The 18,110-nt window shown below is 42.6% G+C and overlaps 1 protein-coding gene across 2 annotated transcripts in view; it reads left to right on the forward strand.

Annotated features, from left to right (window-relative positions):
- srgap3 (SLIT-ROBO Rho GTPase activating protein 3) overlaps positions 1-7,499 on the forward strand; it is a 64,750-nt gene extending 57,251 nt beyond the window's left edge. For both annotated transcript variants that reach the window (XM_035524678.1, XM_035524679.1), the window contains exons 17-22: positions 193-420; positions 735-808; positions 3,007-3,187; positions 3,982-4,131; positions 5,099-5,414; positions 6,779-7,499. In XM_035524678.1, the coding sequence (XP_035380571.1) occupies positions 193-420; positions 735-808; positions 3,007-3,187; positions 3,982-4,131; positions 5,099-5,414; positions 6,779-7,213 (1,384 nt within the window). In that variant the 3' untranslated portion in view covers positions 7,214-7,499. The remainder of the gene's footprint in view (positions 1-192; positions 421-734; positions 809-3,006; positions 3,188-3,981; positions 4,132-5,098; positions 5,415-6,778) is intronic.
- Positions 7,500-18,110: the final 10,611 nt, after the last annotated feature.

An 18,110-nucleotide genomic window follows, 5' to 3' on the forward strand; every position in this document is an offset into this window, starting at 1 on the left:
GACACTAAAGGTTCACCTGGCGAATACCTGCCATTCAAGTGTACTGCAATTAATCAAACTTTACACTCCACGAAGCCACACTCTCTTTAGTACATCACTGCAAATCTATGTTTTTGGAAGTTTGGATTGTTGACATAGAGGCCTTGATCCCTGTTACCTGCCTGTCTGCCCTCTCTTTCCCACTTGGACCAGCTTGTCCCAGTACAGTGACGAGAACATGATGGACCCCTACAATCTGGCCATCTGCTTTGGCCCAACGCTCATGCCCATCCCTGATGGCCAGGATCCCGTGGCCTGCCAGGCCCATGTCAATGAGGTCATCAAGACCATCATCATCCACAGCGAGGTGATCTTCCCCAGCCAGCGCGAGCTGGATGGCCCCGTCTATGAGAAGTGCATGACCGGAGGGGAGGAGTATTGGTAAGAGCGCTGTTTTGTAATGGCCTGCCCAATTGAATGTTCTCCTCCTAAATGGCTGGGGGCTGGGGAGGTGAGGTGGGGGGTGGTCAATGACAGGGTCATGGGTCAGGTCACTTAATGAAAGCGGCTGAGGAGACCTTCATTAACAGTTCACCAGTGTTCGTGCGCATAGAGGCCTTCATACCGTCAGTATTCTCACTAGTCTTGGTGTTTGTACTTCTTTTCAAATGTTCTTATTGTGCTGACAGCTGTGTGTGTGTGTGTGTGTGTGTGTGTGTGTGTGTGTGCGCGCGTGTGCATGTGTGTCTAAAAAGTGACAGCCCCCACAGTGAACCTGGCACCATTGATGAGGCGGACAATGGAACTGAGCCCCACACTAGTGATGACGGTACGGCCAGACATACAGGGTTGTGTTTCTCTCCTTTGCTCAGTTGTCTTTTTGATTTGACCTGCTGTCTTGGCCTTGCTGGGCTCTTTGCATTTAGCCACCTTTCTACAACACAAGATCAGCTTTATTTTAAGAGAAATATTTTCACTTCCTATTTTTTCCTTCATGTAATTGTTATGTAAATGTATGCATATGTGGCAAAGATTTTTTTAAATGTGGGAGTAGGGGTGGGGTGTGCGTGTGTGCGTGTGTGCGTGCGTGTGTGCGTGCGTGTGTGCGTGCGTGTGTGCGTGTGTGCGTGCGTGCGTGCGTGTGTGTGTGTGTGAGTGCATGTGTGTGTTTACTTGAAACTTTCCTCTTCCCAAGTGAAAGCAGATGGGTGAAGAAATAAGTCTTTACTTGGCTTGATGTGTTCACTATGCAGTTCATTTAATGATCTATTTGCTTTTGGAACAATAAATCAGCGATGCCAAAATAATTTATGTAGACAGCCTCTCCACATATGTGCACAGAACAGATTGAAGCCACTTTGCTTTTTTGCTGTGAGCAATGGGTTGCATAGGAACTTGGTTAAAAAAAATTGTTGGTGATTTCCTGTGGTCAGTGGTTTGATTGACAGGCCCCTCAACCACCCAGATTGCTGTTCCATCAGCAGAGGGCGAGCAAGGCATCTCATTGGCTAGTAAGCAGTGAGGCGATAACAAGGCAGATCTTAAATAGAGCTTGACTGCCAAAGGTTACAAAAGGCCTTAGACAAGTTGTGCTTGCTGGATTTCTCACATTCTCTTTCTCCCTCTCTCTCTCATTTTTCCTCATCTCAGATGCTAATCTTTTGGCAAGGTTCTTGCACAGCGATATTTCCAGCTTTTTATTTAGTGAACGGTTCAAGGAAAATACCACTCCTTTTGCTGCTTTATTCTTTGCAGGTTCTGTTTGACCGGCTCTGGTTTCTCCTCCTCTGCCCTGTATCCCTTGGCTCCCGATCTGTGCTCTCTCCCACTCGCCTGCTGTCTGTGTCTAGGCTTAGCAGACAAGCCTCTGGGGGCTTCCATCTTCAGCTGCATTTCCGCCCTTCCTCTTCACTCAGTGACTTGCCGTGCCGTGCACAAGCCCCTAACGGTGGCCTGCCGTGCATGCGCTAACCCTCGGCTCACTCTGCCTCAGCTGCCAGAGGGAAGTGTATTACACTCGCATGCAATGAAACTGCTTTTGGATCCACTGCCTTGCAGTCAGCAACGGGCAGGGTGAGGGAGGGAGAGCGCCCTCAACAGGCCAGTCTGAGTTGCGCTGCTGGTGAGAGCTTCTGAAATGCCGTGCCAGCAGGGGGGCCATCGCACCCTCCACTGCCTTCAGCATGTGCTAAGAAACTGCAGGCAGAACTGGTAATGAGTTTTAAAACCTCCCACTGTGCTGTGGTCATCACAGGTCCAGCAAAAGACAGCACTGCAGTAGCCGGTTTCTGCATTGCCTCTCTTAAGAGAGCACACAGCCATTAGAAAGATTGTGGCCAGAGTATTACCTTCTGCTCAAAAGCACACAGCATAAAGGAGTGAAGTTGTCTATACCTCCATCTCCATCTGTCTCCTGCTTTCTGTATCCCTTCATCCTCTGTCTGTAGGTAATTTCACCCCTGGCTGAAGCCCTTAATGGAGCAGATTGGCTTTGCCGGTCGAATTGGAGATTCCCTACTAGGGGAGCATTTATTCTGGGCATCTCTTTAACCCTTCCTGACCCGGCTGTCTGCCAGAGAACTGGAGCTGAAGCCTGACCTTGTATCTGTTCAGACTAATGACATGCAGCCTGAGTGAAGCATTTGATAGTGATTGGAAAAATCCTGCTTTGCATATTGACCATATATGTCCTGATCATATTTTAAAAAGGTGTTTCTGTGAGGGTAATTTTTAGGCAGGAAATTAATTGAAATTTCCTGATATATAATATATGAGAGAGAGAGAGAGACTTTTGGGCTTTTCTGTATTGTGGTGTAACTTATGGATCTGTGTGTGAACACATAGCTGAGTTTATTTGCTGAGTCAGCGTGAAAATCATGCACGTTAATACATACTATCTATTTCCTTTCTGTTCGTCTCTAAATTTCACACTCCTGTTCTTTCTGTTTTTCTTTCTTCCTCTTTCTTCTTCTATTTCCTTCTCTCTCTCTCTCTCTCTCCCCCCCCCCCCCCATTCCCTCCTTTCAGAGGTGGAGCAGATCGAGGCCATTGCTAAGTTTGACTATGTGGGCCGTACCCCGCGAGAGCTCTCCTTTAAGAAGGGGGCCTCTCTCCTGCTCTACCACAGAGCCTCTGAGGACTGGTGGGAGGGCAGACACAACGGGGTGGACGGCCTCATCCCCCACCAGTACATCGTAGTGCAGGACCTGTGAGTGTACACATCACCTGCTCACCACCTTGAAGCTTATAGGCTTTTATACTGCTCACATTATGTTGATTGGGTAGGGTCTTCACCCTTCACCATGACAGGACAGCGGCACACTGAATCTTTTTGAAGTGTTCAGGAAGCCATGAACTAAGTACTATACACTACAGTGCACTTTTAGTGTATGAAATCATGTCCCTCACAGTAAGGCACCAATCTGCTTCTGGCTTCTGCTATAAGGCTCTCTGTATTAAGAGCATCTTAAGAGCACATTCAATCATGCCTGCCATTCTGCCATTAACATTTTCAAATTCAGTCTCAAACATAATGGCACTGCGTGGTCTTTAAGGGGTGAGCTCCATGTAATTGTGATCAGAGGTGATCACTGTGCTCTGGAGCTTTTTATCTGCTTGTCATTGTGATAAATGAGAGCCAATAAAACACAAGTTCTGGGCCAGAACGAAAAGAAAGGCCTCCCTGTAGAATGTGGTTTCTCTATGAAGCTTTCAGAGAAATGTTCTGCTGCATATTGTGCACAACTCTGGCCATGACATGCTAGCTTTGGTAAGGGGAAAAAGCACAATACTTTTAAAAATCCTTGTGATGCGAGTGTCGGTTTAAAGTGTCAGTTTAGTTTATGAAACTTGGTAGCAGGCCTCAGATCCAATAACAAACTGCTGGAGATTAACTGGCGAGCACAATTAATAATGGCCAAAATGAACGAGTTGAGGTGAGAGCATATGAGGGGTGGCTCCTGTCAGTGGTGCTAACGGCTGGCCACGGCCCTCCTCCCTCAGGGACGACGCCTTCTCCGACAGCCTGAGCCAGAAGGCGGACAGTGAGGCCAGCAGTGGGCCACTGCTGGATGACAAGGCCTCATCCAAAAACGACCTCCATTCTCCATGCGATCAGCCAGCTGAGTACAACTTCAGCGGTGTGATGGGCAGGTGAGCTTCAAATCAATGAGGAGCGTTGGCTTTTGGGGAGGAGCCTGGAGAAATGGCACTGCCCCCTTGCCATGCACCGCCTCTCACGTGTCTTTCCTGACACTACAGGTTGTGCATATACTGGATAAAGGGTCCAGTAGTCTCATTCCTCTGATTTTCTTTCATCATTTATCAGAAACAAAGCTGATACTACTGACAAATATATTATTAGCCCACATAAATGATTTATCGCTGCTTTTCTAACTGCTATCTGAAAATAACTTACCCCCATTTATTTCATTTTCTAAAACACTTGACAATAAATGTTTTATTCCAATATAACATAAGTTTATATGTGATTTTTTTCATCTGTTGACGACAAATGAAAAATAGTTATTGTGGTCCTCTGTGTAATCGCTACTGTTAGTGATTTAAATTTGAAGAAGAACTTTCACAGCTGAAAAATATTTTCCAACTCTTTGCAATAATGTAGAAAGCTTTTAAGTAGTTTGAGGAGTGGTTTGAGCCTGTGGAAGGGGAAGCCGGTCTTTGGAGTGCTGAAGAACTAGCCCAGTGGCAAGTTGCAGTGGATACCTGAATCCTACTGGACATCTTTTAAGGGGAATTAAATGCAGTGCAAAGCTGTTCACAACCTTTAGTTGTTCTGTGTCCTCTGTATGTTAAACTTCAGTAGCTAGCCTGTCTTTCTGGCATCTCTCAGTAAAATATTTTCCTTGGATCTCTCTCTGTTTGACTTTTATATTTAAAGCTCTTCTAGTATTGACAATGTACAAATACAGCTAAAGGAAACCATTGTAATAGACTTTATACATAGAGAAGACATGGGTACATGTTCTTTCTGTCACTACTGATGAATCCAGCATTTACTGAGTATACAGTGTAAGCATCCTTCAAGTGCTGAATTTGATTTCAACATATTTGTTAGTGAAATATATCGGTAGTATCTATGTGATGTCACTGTCATCAGGGTGAGGTTGCGCTCGGATGGCGCCGCCATTCCTCGCCGGCGGAGCGCGACGGAGAGCCACAGCCCCCCACGAGGCTCGGACACGCCTCCCCGCGCTGCAGCCTGTCCCAGCAGCCCACACAAGGTGGCGGTGAGCAGGGCCCGCATGGAGAGCCCCGAGAAGAGACGGCTGGCCACGTTCGGCAGTGCCGGCAGCATCAACTACCCCGAGAGGAAGGCGTACCCTGAGGGTCACCCGCTGAGAGCTGGCACGGCTGCTACACGCCACGGCAGCCTCGGAGACCACAAGAGCCTGGAGACGGAGGCCCTAGCCGAGGCGAGTGACCCAGACCTCCTCCGCCCACTCTCTGATTCTTACTCATCCAACCATTCAGTGCACAAATTTTTCATTGCCATTTCAGTGTTTTGTATTGTAGTATTGCATCCTCTCCAGCTCTGAAAGGCTTAAATTAGTGAAAAAAATTAATACATGGGGGAATTTAATTCTGTAACACGTTTATGGTGTTAGCTAGATGTTTAACGTGTTGCTTGTTTAACGTATGTTTAACATGTTCACTGAAATGCAGCTGTCGGGATGGCCGCTGATAACGGTCTTTACGCTCTAGCCTGTCATTAGCTAAGCTCAGGAGGCCTGAGAGCACATGTAGTCTTGAGCATGACTGGGGAGAAGCCGCGACTGATTCATCTCATTAATACAACATTTGTTTAATAACGAAAACGGCGGCATAGGGCACAGTTAATGATGTTTTAGAATGATGTGCCCTGTATTTGGGTTTAGCTAATGGGAAACAAATGGGTGACATAAGGGTATAGTTATGAAATGGAAGAATTATACTAAAGGCGAGATAGATGTTATGTTCTCAGTATTTAATTTTGCCCTGAGTGTTGGGTTTACTATCCAATTGTTCTTGTTTGTCAGGCAGGCAAGACGAGATGATTAAATTTTGTCTCTGATCCTTAATTACTTTGCCTAGGTCTAGATTAATATGCAATTTAGAGTAAGCAAGTTTGTTGTAGGGGTTTACCGTCATGTAGTCTCTTTCCCAGAGTTGAATTTTTGCCTACTTCTCAGAGACTCACGCAGACATTAAGAGAGTGAATAGGTGGTTCTGAAGCCCTTGACCATCATGAGTGATTTTTTTATGTGGCAACTTAGTATGAGCAAGTGTGTGTGTGTGTGTGTGTGTGTGTGTGTGTGTGTGTGCGCGCACACGCATGCATGGTTTTACACCCCTCATCATTACAGCTTTAATGTGGTTTGTGAAGTCATAAGACCAGGGCAGAGCCCATTGTTTTGAATGGTAGTAAGTTTTATTACATATGAGGCCTGGCCGAAGCATTGTGTAAATGTCACAGATAAAATACAGCAGTGACATATGGACTAAGAGATGAATATAGAGCAAAACAAAAGCTTGAAATCCCCTCCTAACTTTGTCCAGTAGTTTTCAGGGATCATTCTAGAAAGTACTAAATTGTTGCTAAGAAGGAGCTTAATAGCAAGCAATGAGAATTAACTGTGTTGTATATATTCTAAATCAGAAATCCTGTACATTTTTAAAGGCAGTTATAATAAATGACTGCAGTTATTACTATAATACACTATAGTTATTATGATAATAAACATCTTTTTTTTTAACCAAGTAATGGAGTTTAATGTGTTTTCAAATGTCTTCTGTGCAGGACATAGAAAAGACCATGACCACGGCCCTCCATGAGCTCCGAGAGCTGGAGCGTCAGAACACAGCCAAGCAGGCCCCTGATGTGGTGCTGGACACACTGGAGCCTCTGAAGAACCCGGCGACCTCAGAGCCAGCCAGCCCGTTACACACGATCGTGATCCGTGATCCGGACGCGGCACTGCGGCGTGGCAGTGGCTCCTCCTCCGAGATGATGACCACGTTCAAGCCGGCGCTGTCAGCGCGCCTGGCCGGGGCACAGCTCCGCCCACCGCCCATGAGGCCGGTACGGCCACCACCCACGCAGCACCGCTCCAGCAGCTCTAGCTCGTCTGGTGTGGGCAGCCCTGCCGTCACGCCCACTGAAAAAGGCTTCCCCAGCGGCTCGGCCAGCGCCTCCCCTGCTGGTGCTGGCGAGAAGCAGGGTGGTAGTGTGTAGTTCCACTCACAGGGTCAGGGATCGAAGGCGGTCATGGCTCCCAGCCCTTCTGAGCTGCAGAGATGAGGGAAAATGATTTAGATTTTGAAATTCAGAATGAGCCTCCGAACACTCCAGAAGTCAGCCCAGGTTGCTATGGCGACAAGGCATGTGAAATTTAACAGTATAGTACTCTGTCAAGCACGATGAAAGCTGAGATATGAAAACAAGTTGAGTAAATGTGTGTGCTGGTATAGTACATATACACGTGTGTGTGTGTGTGTGTGTGTGTATGTATACACACATACACACCCACACACACCCACACACACACACACACACACACACACACACATCCACACACCCACGCTCTATATATATATATATATATATATATATATATATATATATATATAATCACACACATGCCTGTATGTATAAATATGCATATAGTATATATTAACACTTCAGAGCTTCATATATTTCTTTCTTTTTTTCATTTAGATATTGTCTTCTCTGGCCAATCTTTTGCTTTTGGCATGGTCTTACTGTAGGTTGAGCAATACTAAGTGAGTTTGGCATTTTGCTTCTCTGCACCGGTCAGCCAGAAGACTTCTGTTATTAAGGAGGAGCTTCCTCGTTCAGAGGAGTTCCTAAACAAACCCTTCTCCTGAACTTGACTGTCCATTTAAAGCAGACAGTTGCTCAAAGACTGCCCACGGGGCCACCTATGAGCTGTTGTAAATAGAGATGTACTATACTTGAACTGGTAATGCCTTTTGATTTGTAGTATAAGGGGTGTTCACTTAAGTAACAACATAGCCAAGTTGTAAACATATATGAGATGCAGAAATTGAAACCAGTATACATTACCAACTAATTGTAAGAAACCTGTGGTAAAGATGTAGGTTAACTTGTATATAATTTTAAGTAGTTTCTTTATCTTTTTTTAAAATGTTGAACATGTACGTTTGTGGACAGAGCAGGCAAGAATGGCATTTATCAACACACAATCACAACCAGCAAGCAAAGAAATAATTTATTATTATGGGTACTTTGTGTTAGCTGTCTGAGCCATTAATGTTAGTGCTGACTATATCCAACTTTATTCTCATTTTCATCTCATTTTTCTTTCTCAAAACACATAAGCATGAAATACATCCATACCCAGCCAGTTACTACACTTATTTGCAGATGAATCATCATAACCATGTTTAACTGTCTCATATTTCATATGTAAATTATACATTTAAAAGGTGACATTTTTTTGAATAATGGTTTAGTCAAGGAAGATTCAACATTATTGCATGTAGTTTTACACATATCCTTAAGTCTAAATATTAAACAGTTTCACCAAAGTTTAATCTAGCTATACTGTGTAGTAAGGATATTTTCCGTGCTGTTGTAGGTGGTATTCTAGCCCGGTGAATTGTTCATAGAAGAAAAAACAGCTAGCAGCCTTGTACAAGACTGTTTATTTGCAAACTATTGGAAGTGACATGCACAACCAAAATGTCTCATATCCATGGCTGGTCTTGAATCATCAATCAGTCAACAGTCTTATGTCACAATTCTTCTATGTTCACAACTTTATGCCACAAAGTGAAGAATCGTTCCTAGATGTATGTGTCAGTCATTCAGGTGCCCTAATTAATGATATTATTAAGAATATTTATTAATATTCATTGCTTCCTGAAGATGTTAAAGGGCTCTAATATGCTTTATCTTTGCCATATGGAGTTAGTAAACATTAGCTAATTCAGTTTGTGATTTAACTGTAAGGGTGTTCAGAGAGCATTGCTAATTTCAGACTGACACCTGACAGTAGACCAGCTCCTACAGGGAGGGTCTGTGCTGTCTCCACTTCCAGTTTGTCCTTAGTTGGATTCCAGTTAGCCCCTCCTCCCCTCTACACTTGCAATGGGAAAGTGGCTCAGGCGTAAAGATTGCCCGGCTGACCCAGATCTCTGCTTCAGCGTGTGCAGCTTTGGTCACTCTTCCTACGTAGACAATCAAACATGTCTGCGGGTTCTGCCTTCTGCATTGCCACCTCTTGCCTGTTCAGCTCATATCTATAGTATGTAAATGCTTGTATAGCTGCAAAAAATAGAAATCTGCTGGAGTATATGTACTGTTGTTGCACACTTCTCCAGATGACCGTGGTGATGTTTAGAGAGTCAAACCCTTGTCTTAATACATCAGTGGCACAGAAGTCTGTCTTTGGTTCAAGTACATGCACACATCATAGTCCAGCCCAATGTGTCATGCATATTTCATCTTGCAGTGCATAGCATCTGTTAACTGAGAATGACTTGGTGCTCATCCTACTGCGGGCGCTTTGTGTCAGTGTTGGCGGCCACTAGCTCACGTCTGCTTGCCTTAGCCTTGGCCCTTGCATTGGCTTTCAGTGTGCATTTGAGGGTGACAGACAGCCATGTGCTTCTCTGGGTTATAGCCCCGCCTCCTCTAACAACACCAATTGGAAACTGCACAGGAATCACTGAGGCAAGGAGGTTTTGGTGCTGATATTTATGGTGTCTTTTTCACAAACTGTAAGCATGTATATGCCAATAGAACACATGTTCAGAGCTGTCAAGCTGAGAAGCATGATCATACATGGTGGAAGGTATTGCTTCCATGCTTCAATGAGAAAGCACCATTGATGATCATATCTTAAAACATTGTGGTTCTCTGTTAGATTACACTTTTGATGAGGTCTCTTTTATGTAGGTCCAGGTCATTCCTGACCTGTGATTGTTCCCTTTGTCTGGAAAGCCCAGATGCTTTGGCATCTGTCCCCTGGAAGTTAATACGCTGCCCCCTGGTGCTGAGAGAAGGCCCTGTCCCTGTTTTTCCCATCCCCATGCTGGTAAATGCTGGTATTCCTATGTTCTTCTAATTAGAGTTTTGCTACAAAAGGGCATTGAAAACTTTGCTGCTGAATAATGGAGCCTGTCTCAGTGGACTAAAATAATTAAAAATCAGCATGAACCACTTGTAAGTGGCTTCTTCGCAGGGGCAGTTTTGCACAGTGCATCATCTCAAAGCTAACAAGTCTAAGAACACCCCCCCCCCCCCCCACTCACATATTAAACTTGCATTCCAATTTGCATATAGTTTACAAAACTGACTTTGCCATTGTCTCCAAGTATAAGCACAAACAGGACATTCTTAAATTATGATGGACAACCAGTGGACATCTGTATGATGTACTATGACAACCATACCATTTTTTAGTTATCTAGGATTCTTTGAACATCTGTGTGGCATATTATTTGCTCAACAGTTTTTAATTACCAGTCTTGTGATTACATCACCTAATAATCAAAGACTCCCTGTGCAGTCTGGGATCTTTGCTCGTATTAAAACCTCCCATATCAGTGATCACCCTTGCTTATGTGGGCACTGCAGCAGTGGTTGTGTGTGGGGAACTGTGCACTTTGTTGCTGGAGTTGAATGACATGCAGGGCAGCTTTCTCAAGTCTCTTCTATCATAGCATATCAGCATTTGTTTGTTCACTTTTGCATCAGGGTTTTTTTTTTAATCCCCGTTTCTTCTCCAAATGTACCCCAGACTGTGCTTTGGCATTCAGCTTTCCATATAATTCCCCCCCACCTGGGCTGATTAATTGCAGTATTTAAGGCCTAGTCAGATCTTCTATGGTACTTGCACAGTTACTGAAGCACTTGGTGCACCTGTTATTCAGAGCCTATATGTGAACTGTACTTTCTGGAAGGTTTTTTTTGTTTGTTTGTTTTTTGTTTTGTTATTTTGGGAAAGTATGCTATTAATTATAATGGGTGTGTATTGAATGTATGCTAAACTCTACGTATGCTAAGGTAACATAGACTTTCTCCTTCTCTAGCCGCAACATTCATAAAACCAAACTTGCCGTCCGTCTGTATCAGTGGGTTGTGAATATTGACATGCTGTTTCTGCCCTCCTCTTAACACTTCGTTATAGTGGTGCTGTTTGTTAAAGAGTGTTTGAATGGTTGAATCCTCCCTGTGATGTAGGTTAATTGTACACCATGCCACATGTTTGGATGTGAAGAATTCTCAAATACAGAATAAAAACAAATGACCTTTTTGACCTTATTTGAAATTATTACTGTGCACTCTTTTGGCACTTCACAGTCATGCTTTCATTAACTGTTCCTAACTATTAATAGCTGCATTTTATGACAACTCAATCCAGTGTATGGAATGGTTTTTGTACCATCTGTAGTAATAACAGAATGAATAATGTCTAGGAATTATTTCATGTGAAGTTATGGAAATCCCATTCATGTCATTCTGCATTTTTTCTTACAGTTTATACTCATTTCATATGTATGGACCTTGTTAAATGCTTTCTGGATATGCGCTTCACCCATCAGAATGTAATCATGCAGTACTACTCTCTTCCACTTGATGGTGGTAGTGTGACAGCCTGACATTGTAAAGGTGACATTGTAAAGACATTGTTGGTCCAATGAACAGAGATAATGAAGTAGTAGAAAGTGTTTATGGTCTGGGTTATTTTTACACCAGAGGTAGTACAAACAGTACCTGTCAGTGAGCAATCATTCTCTCCATATTAGGCTCCCAGTAAGGCCAGTGCTTTGGAGAAAGCCCTTAGATTTTCTCAGAGTGCCACGATATTCTCTGATTTGCACCAATCAGTTATTCATTTGTCGTAATTCATCGGATTACAGTCACATGATGTGGTGAGTAGTGCAGATAAATAAAAGCCTATTTGTCACACCTAAGGGACTCTTAATAAACAAGGTGTAAACACAACAAGCATTGCTCCCCCTTGCTTACAGGCACTCTAGTGGAGTCATTACTTTTCTGGAGTACAAAATGTTCCCTGCATGGGTTATTTATTTCTTGTTTGGCATTCTGAGATTTGGTGATAAACATCACTGCATATCCCATAATGATCCCACAATACGCTAGACACAAATGTACATTTTATAGTCGCTTCTGATGGCTACATTTTCATCTAGTTATTTGTTATTCATTGAAAAGTTATTTCTCTGTTTCACTGATAGCACAATAGATCTTGATGTAAACACTGTGTCATAAGATTGTTAGATTTGAGAATCTTTGTATTGTGGACCCCTATACCTATGTTACATTTACCGATTACCATAACACACCATTTACCTTTACCTGATCTGACTAGAAAAGTGTAAAGTGCGTATGGGGCATGAGACGTGCCTGCAGTCCAGAGCTCTGTGGGAATGGCCCACGTAAGCTTGCGTGAGCACAGCCAAGGCTGAACACTTCCTGTGTCTGTGTGCCTGCTCTTTACAGCTCACCCCATGACTTCATGGCATCTGAGAAAATTGCTGTTTTGAAGTTTTGAACAGAGTGGGTATGCAGGTATACAGGTGCTTCAGGACAGCAGCCAAGACTCATCCCTGGGGAAGACAGAAGGACCTCTAAAAGCAGATTATAGAGACTGAAGAACTCAACAGAAATACACCATGGCTCCCGGCTCAGTCTGGCATGTGATGGTCCTTATGGAGTAAGTCTAAAGTTTCTCCAGACTGGGGGAAGGGTTTGCATGAATTGATCTGTGGCCAAAAAGAGGTTTAGATTAAAGGTTGCATTTTTAACAAGTTGTCAACAGAATTCCAGCTAGGTAAAAAAAACAAACAAACAAAAAAACATATCAAGGATCTCTTCCTCTTAGTTTCAAATACTGAAGTTGCGTGTGAGAAACTGCAGATTTTATACCTTCAGTGGCTCATAATCCACCCTGTGTCTTATAAACTTTTTGTTTAAACATGCTCAGATTTTGTCAGGATAATGTATCCATTTTAATGTATAGCCTATTGTAGTCCTACTAATTATCCATACATGATCTCTCTTACAATATATCTAATAAATTACATTGTGTCCCATAAGCATGTCACATTTAAGGTTTTGCATTTTGAATGAGGATAATTATTCATGTCAAAGAAGAGCAAACAGAACAGTCATTCACTCTGCCTAATACCTGCACCATCCTCTGACTCTAAAACCCCTAATCCATTTATTTGTGTGTGTACAGCTACTTCCTGAGAAAAACAAGACAAAGTACTTGGTTTAAGTAGTAGTATAGCATATCATATTAACAGTATTAAAATATATGTTCAGTACTGGTAACAAAGATAGAGTCTGTTTCCTACCCAGCACATGGAAATCAGTCAGTGAAACACTGTAAACACATGGACATTGAGAGAGCCTGAAGCTAAGATTGTGCTTATAGTATCGGATATGGATTGTTCAAGGCTGAAATTCCAGAGTATAATGGAAGGGCATTTACGTTAGACCTTGTGGATGTGGGTACACAATAACAAGTCTGCCTTTCCTTTGCTGGCAGCATAATGTATGAATCCTAATTTTGTAATAGTCCTTGTGCCATTTTTGGACAATTTTGCAGATCTTTGACTAAATCATTATTTACATAATTATTAAGCTATATGAAGCCATAGACTGGTGTCATTTTAATTTGGGTTTCATGTCTACAGCAATTCATAAAGGACTTAGAAATGCATCTGTCAAACTGAATATTGACCATTTTTCTCTTGATTATTGATTATTAGCCAGCAACAACATATCTAAGAAAAGCAACCTATTGTGCATGCCCCTATGTTCAACCTGAGCCCAGGATCAGGGCAAGATTATGTACCTGCGCGAACAGGCTGGGCGTGCACCAGCTGAAGCAGGTTCTGGAAGAAACCTCTGATGGCCTAATTTGGCATTATCCCCACAGCAATTACAGAACAAAGGTGCACGTTCTACTAAATTAAGCGTAATTTTAGTTGTTTACGTCAGAGCAGACAGCATTAGGATAATCTCCCCCTCAGCTGTTTTTATCTAGCTTGTCTTTTTTTTCTTATCGGGACATGTTTTGCAGTTCCTTTGCCAAGGGAGAGCCCTTGAGGAAATTAAGGTGCACAGCTGTACAATTTAGTAGGATTTACTAGGATTTCTACCTTCTCAGGAGAAAGAAATACTGCATGACTAATGAAGTATTGATGAGACAATAAAATCTTGAAGTCTGAAAATGCATATTTTATTTATTACTGCCCATCAATCACTGACCCTGGAGCTGATCAGATTTTACTGCTTTACTCACGGCTGTGTCTAGTGCTAGTAGAGTGTTAGCTAATAGCCCATAACCCAATGCAGTTAAAGAGGCCTGAACATGTAGATCTCCTGGGATTAAGTTTTCCAACCACTGTGCTGGACCAGAGCCTGTCTGGCATACTCTTAAAGATCTGAGTTTTCATTTGAGCCCGTGGGATGGAGTTGAAGGCATATAGCTGCCTTAGTCTAAATGTAGAATCCATTTCTGTGGACAAAAATGAAACCGGACAAAACAAAATTGTAGTTTAAAATTATGTATCATGAATTTTCAAATACTATGATTCTTCCATATTAAATATTAACATATGTGTTTTAAACTTTAAACCCTTTAAAAGATAAAAAAGTATGAAAAGTAACCATAGAATCAACTTTTTCTTTGTCCATAGCATTGTGATTACATTCCAGCAGTAGTCCAGTTTGGAGAGGGTAACTGCAGTAATTTTGTTGGAATGGAGGCAAAAAACACCCAGCCAGTGAAATTTCAGAGTATCAGGAGCAGCATGCAAACATGCTGAGTGTCTCTGAGTGTACCTTCAGAGAAAGATACGATGAATAAAAGAAAATTGGGATCAAACAAAGTGGGATCCACTTATCAGAGGAAGACCAGAGGAAGCCATTTGGCAGTATAGCCATCATGACAATAAAATTATAGGCTTTTGGTTGGTTGGCTGTGACAATGATTCTCTATACAACCAACCCTTCTGTGGATCAGAGCAAGTCTTTAATCTGGCTGCACTTTGTTTACGGAAGCATGGGGTGAAACAGATTTGAGATGTCTTTAAAACTGAATCAGGCTTACTCCACACTGAACTACTGACAGCATGACTCCTGTTAAGAATTAACGCGTACTGAAAACAATTGTTTATGTATGATTAAAGGAAGACAGCTTTAATACAACAGCATAGCACTTTTGCTTAGATCAAATGTTTAGATCAAATCCACATAGCATGTTTATTATTCAGTCATGTGTGTTAGTTCAGTTTTAAAGAATTTTGGAAAGTAACCCTCAATACATTCTTATCTCCTAAAACTAATACACTCTACCCTCATCATGACCTGCAGAAAGTTGCGGTGACATCATAATGGTGCTACTATGGCGACAGCTTGTCTGTGTGCTCCTGCTTTGAGGCACTGGTGTTGGTGTAATCAGTCTGAATTAGAGGAGTTTGGCAGATGGCTCACTGCACTGAGTTCAGCATACACTCAACAGATCAATACAGGCATCTAATTACAGCAGGCACTGAAACGGCCAGATCTCAAACACACAAACACACACACAGTGAAAAGGTGCAGGAATCAAGGAGGGGTTTGACAAAGCACTAAAGCACTAATCTAAATGTGCTTGGAGGTGCTGCAGAGGAATGATTGAAGCATGAAGGTGCCTAGGTGAAAGCAAAATGCTTAGAACAATGCTACGCTTTTAAATACGCAATTGCCTTTTTCTTTGTTTGAATATGACTTGAATTTATTGTGTTTCATCTTACTTGCAAATTACGGGTGTCTAAGGAATCTGTAATCCAGAATTGGCAAACATCTGTCCTTTCCTACATTGTGCTCTATGGCCCTGCTTCAGCTGTCATTTGTGTGCAGTGTCTTTTAGCCTGAAATTTGTACACCTGAGAAAACCACATCTACTCAACATTGTAGGTGATTAACTGAAATACTGGAACTATTGGTTTAAGCAGAAACTCTCACTTTCCCTCTATATTGATTCAATACAAGCACTTTGCCTTTTTGTTCAGATAGTGCTTAAATATGCTGTAGTTTAGAAGAGTATTTAGGCTTGTTTTTTTGGTGAAAGGTGCTGAATGAGGTTTGGAGAGTGTTTAACTGTTGGCTTGTTAATCCAATCTTGGAGAGCACCAAGACTAGTGTGGAGTGCAACCACTAGCTTGATCCTCTCATAGGGCCAAAAGGGTCAGGGACGTGCTCCAAGAGACCTCTGGGCATTGCGGACCACACCCTTAATCCCAAGGTAATCAGCCCTTAAACAGCTGGCCCAGAGGAGAGCAGAAGATAGCAGAGCAGGAAGGAAATGTGCAGCAATAACAGAGAAATCAGATTCAGGAACTGGGCATCAACACTGAGGCTCAGAAGATAGAATCCATTCCTTATCACAGGTATGAAGGAAGAATGGTGGTCTGAGTGACTGGAGCAATTGGTATTTCTTGGAGGGTTGAGAGTTGGAAGGATGAATCAGTCAAAGTAAAGGTCACATGTTATGGGAATGCAGTTTGATTTTGGAGAAGTAAAACGCTGAGTGATTAGACATCAACTAGAGACTAACCAACCGAAACAGAAATAACACGCTGTTGAACATATGAACACAGTGTTAGTGCAGGGGTCAGCGCTAGCCATCTGTCATGTCAATGAACATACAAGACCTGATGCATATCCCACAGAGCCTAACACAACTTTCCTCGGCCCGGCAGGGACAGCCAGAGAGCAGGTGTGCCGGTGGCTTAGAATGGAACTCCTCAATTACATGTTTGATGATTATGAATCTCACCTGTATCTAGTTACTCCTCCGGTGTTTCCCTATATAAGCCCAGCATATTCAGTCTATCATTGCAAAGTCTCATGTGCTTGTCTTACGTTACTGAACCTTTCTATTCGTTGTGGTTGCTATTCTGGTTATTGAACTCTTTTGCTTGTATTTTGGATTTGCTCGTGCCCATTCCCTGTTGGATTTGTCTGCTCTTCATTTGTTATCTGGATTATACTCTTGCCTGTGTTTCTACAATGTCTTTGCATTGCCCCCCTTCATTATTAAACTCTAATTACCTGCATTTGTCTTTTTGACAAGCCTGAAACATTCAGAAAGAACTTAGTCCTAGTGTACTCAAGAAACTCTGGCTTAAACACTCTACACTGTGACACATAAATCCAAAGGAAAACTAAATTATCTGAAAATATGATTCTGCACTCTTCTAAGCTCATTTCCATTAGCTACTTTCTCTTTAGTATTTGAGGTGCACTGGTGAAAATACATACATGCGTCAAGTACAAGTAGTCCTGACTGCAGACATAGATAGAATATAGGTCTTTTTTTCCGTATGCATGTGTGTGCATCTGAGGAAGACAGATGCAGACTGCTTCTCTAAGCACACAGATCTGATCAGGTAAAAAGCAGTGTAAACATGAAGAGGCAAATGGACTCTTGCTGTACAGTAATGCTGTTTTGGCCAGGAAAACCTAGTGGATGAAGGCAAGTACACACACACAAACTACAGCCATGGCTGCTTTACTTTCTCCAGGTTCTGTCACCTAGACTTCACAGTTTGACAGAAGGATGATTAATCTCCACGCTCCTCATACATACAACAAAGGCTGCAATATTTTCTGCAGGTTAGGTGGTGTGTCTGAGGCTGAGGCAACCAGAACAGAGTCATGTTCCTGTGATCTGATAAGAAGACTGTCATAATAGAAAATGCTTTTTATGAGACACAATCACCTTTTATAAATGCACAGGAACCCACAAAGCAACGGGCAAATAAATCTTTCCATATCCATAAGGTAGGAGTACAGCAGTGAGGAGCAAGAATTACATCATAGCGGTGGAGGAGATATTTGTGCTCGTGCTGTAACCAGATCACAGCTAAGCTAGCAAGAGGAAACATGCCCTTACTCCTGATCAAAACCAGCGTAACGGTGAGTGGTAAGGAGGCAGACGCATGCGTGGAGAAGAGCAAGATTTTTTTTAGTGGCAAATCCAGAGTCGTAGTCGTCAGAGTAGTCCAGGGTCATAAAGCCAACATAGAGAGTCCGAGAATACAAAACAGGAACAATGCAT

Source organism: Electrophorus electricus, chromosome 3 (assembly GCF_013358815.1).
Source record: "Electrophorus electricus isolate fEleEle1 chromosome 3, fEleEle1.pri, whole genome shotgun sequence".
NCBI lineage: Eukaryota > Metazoa > Chordata > Actinopteri > Gymnotiformes > Gymnotidae > Electrophorus > Electrophorus electricus.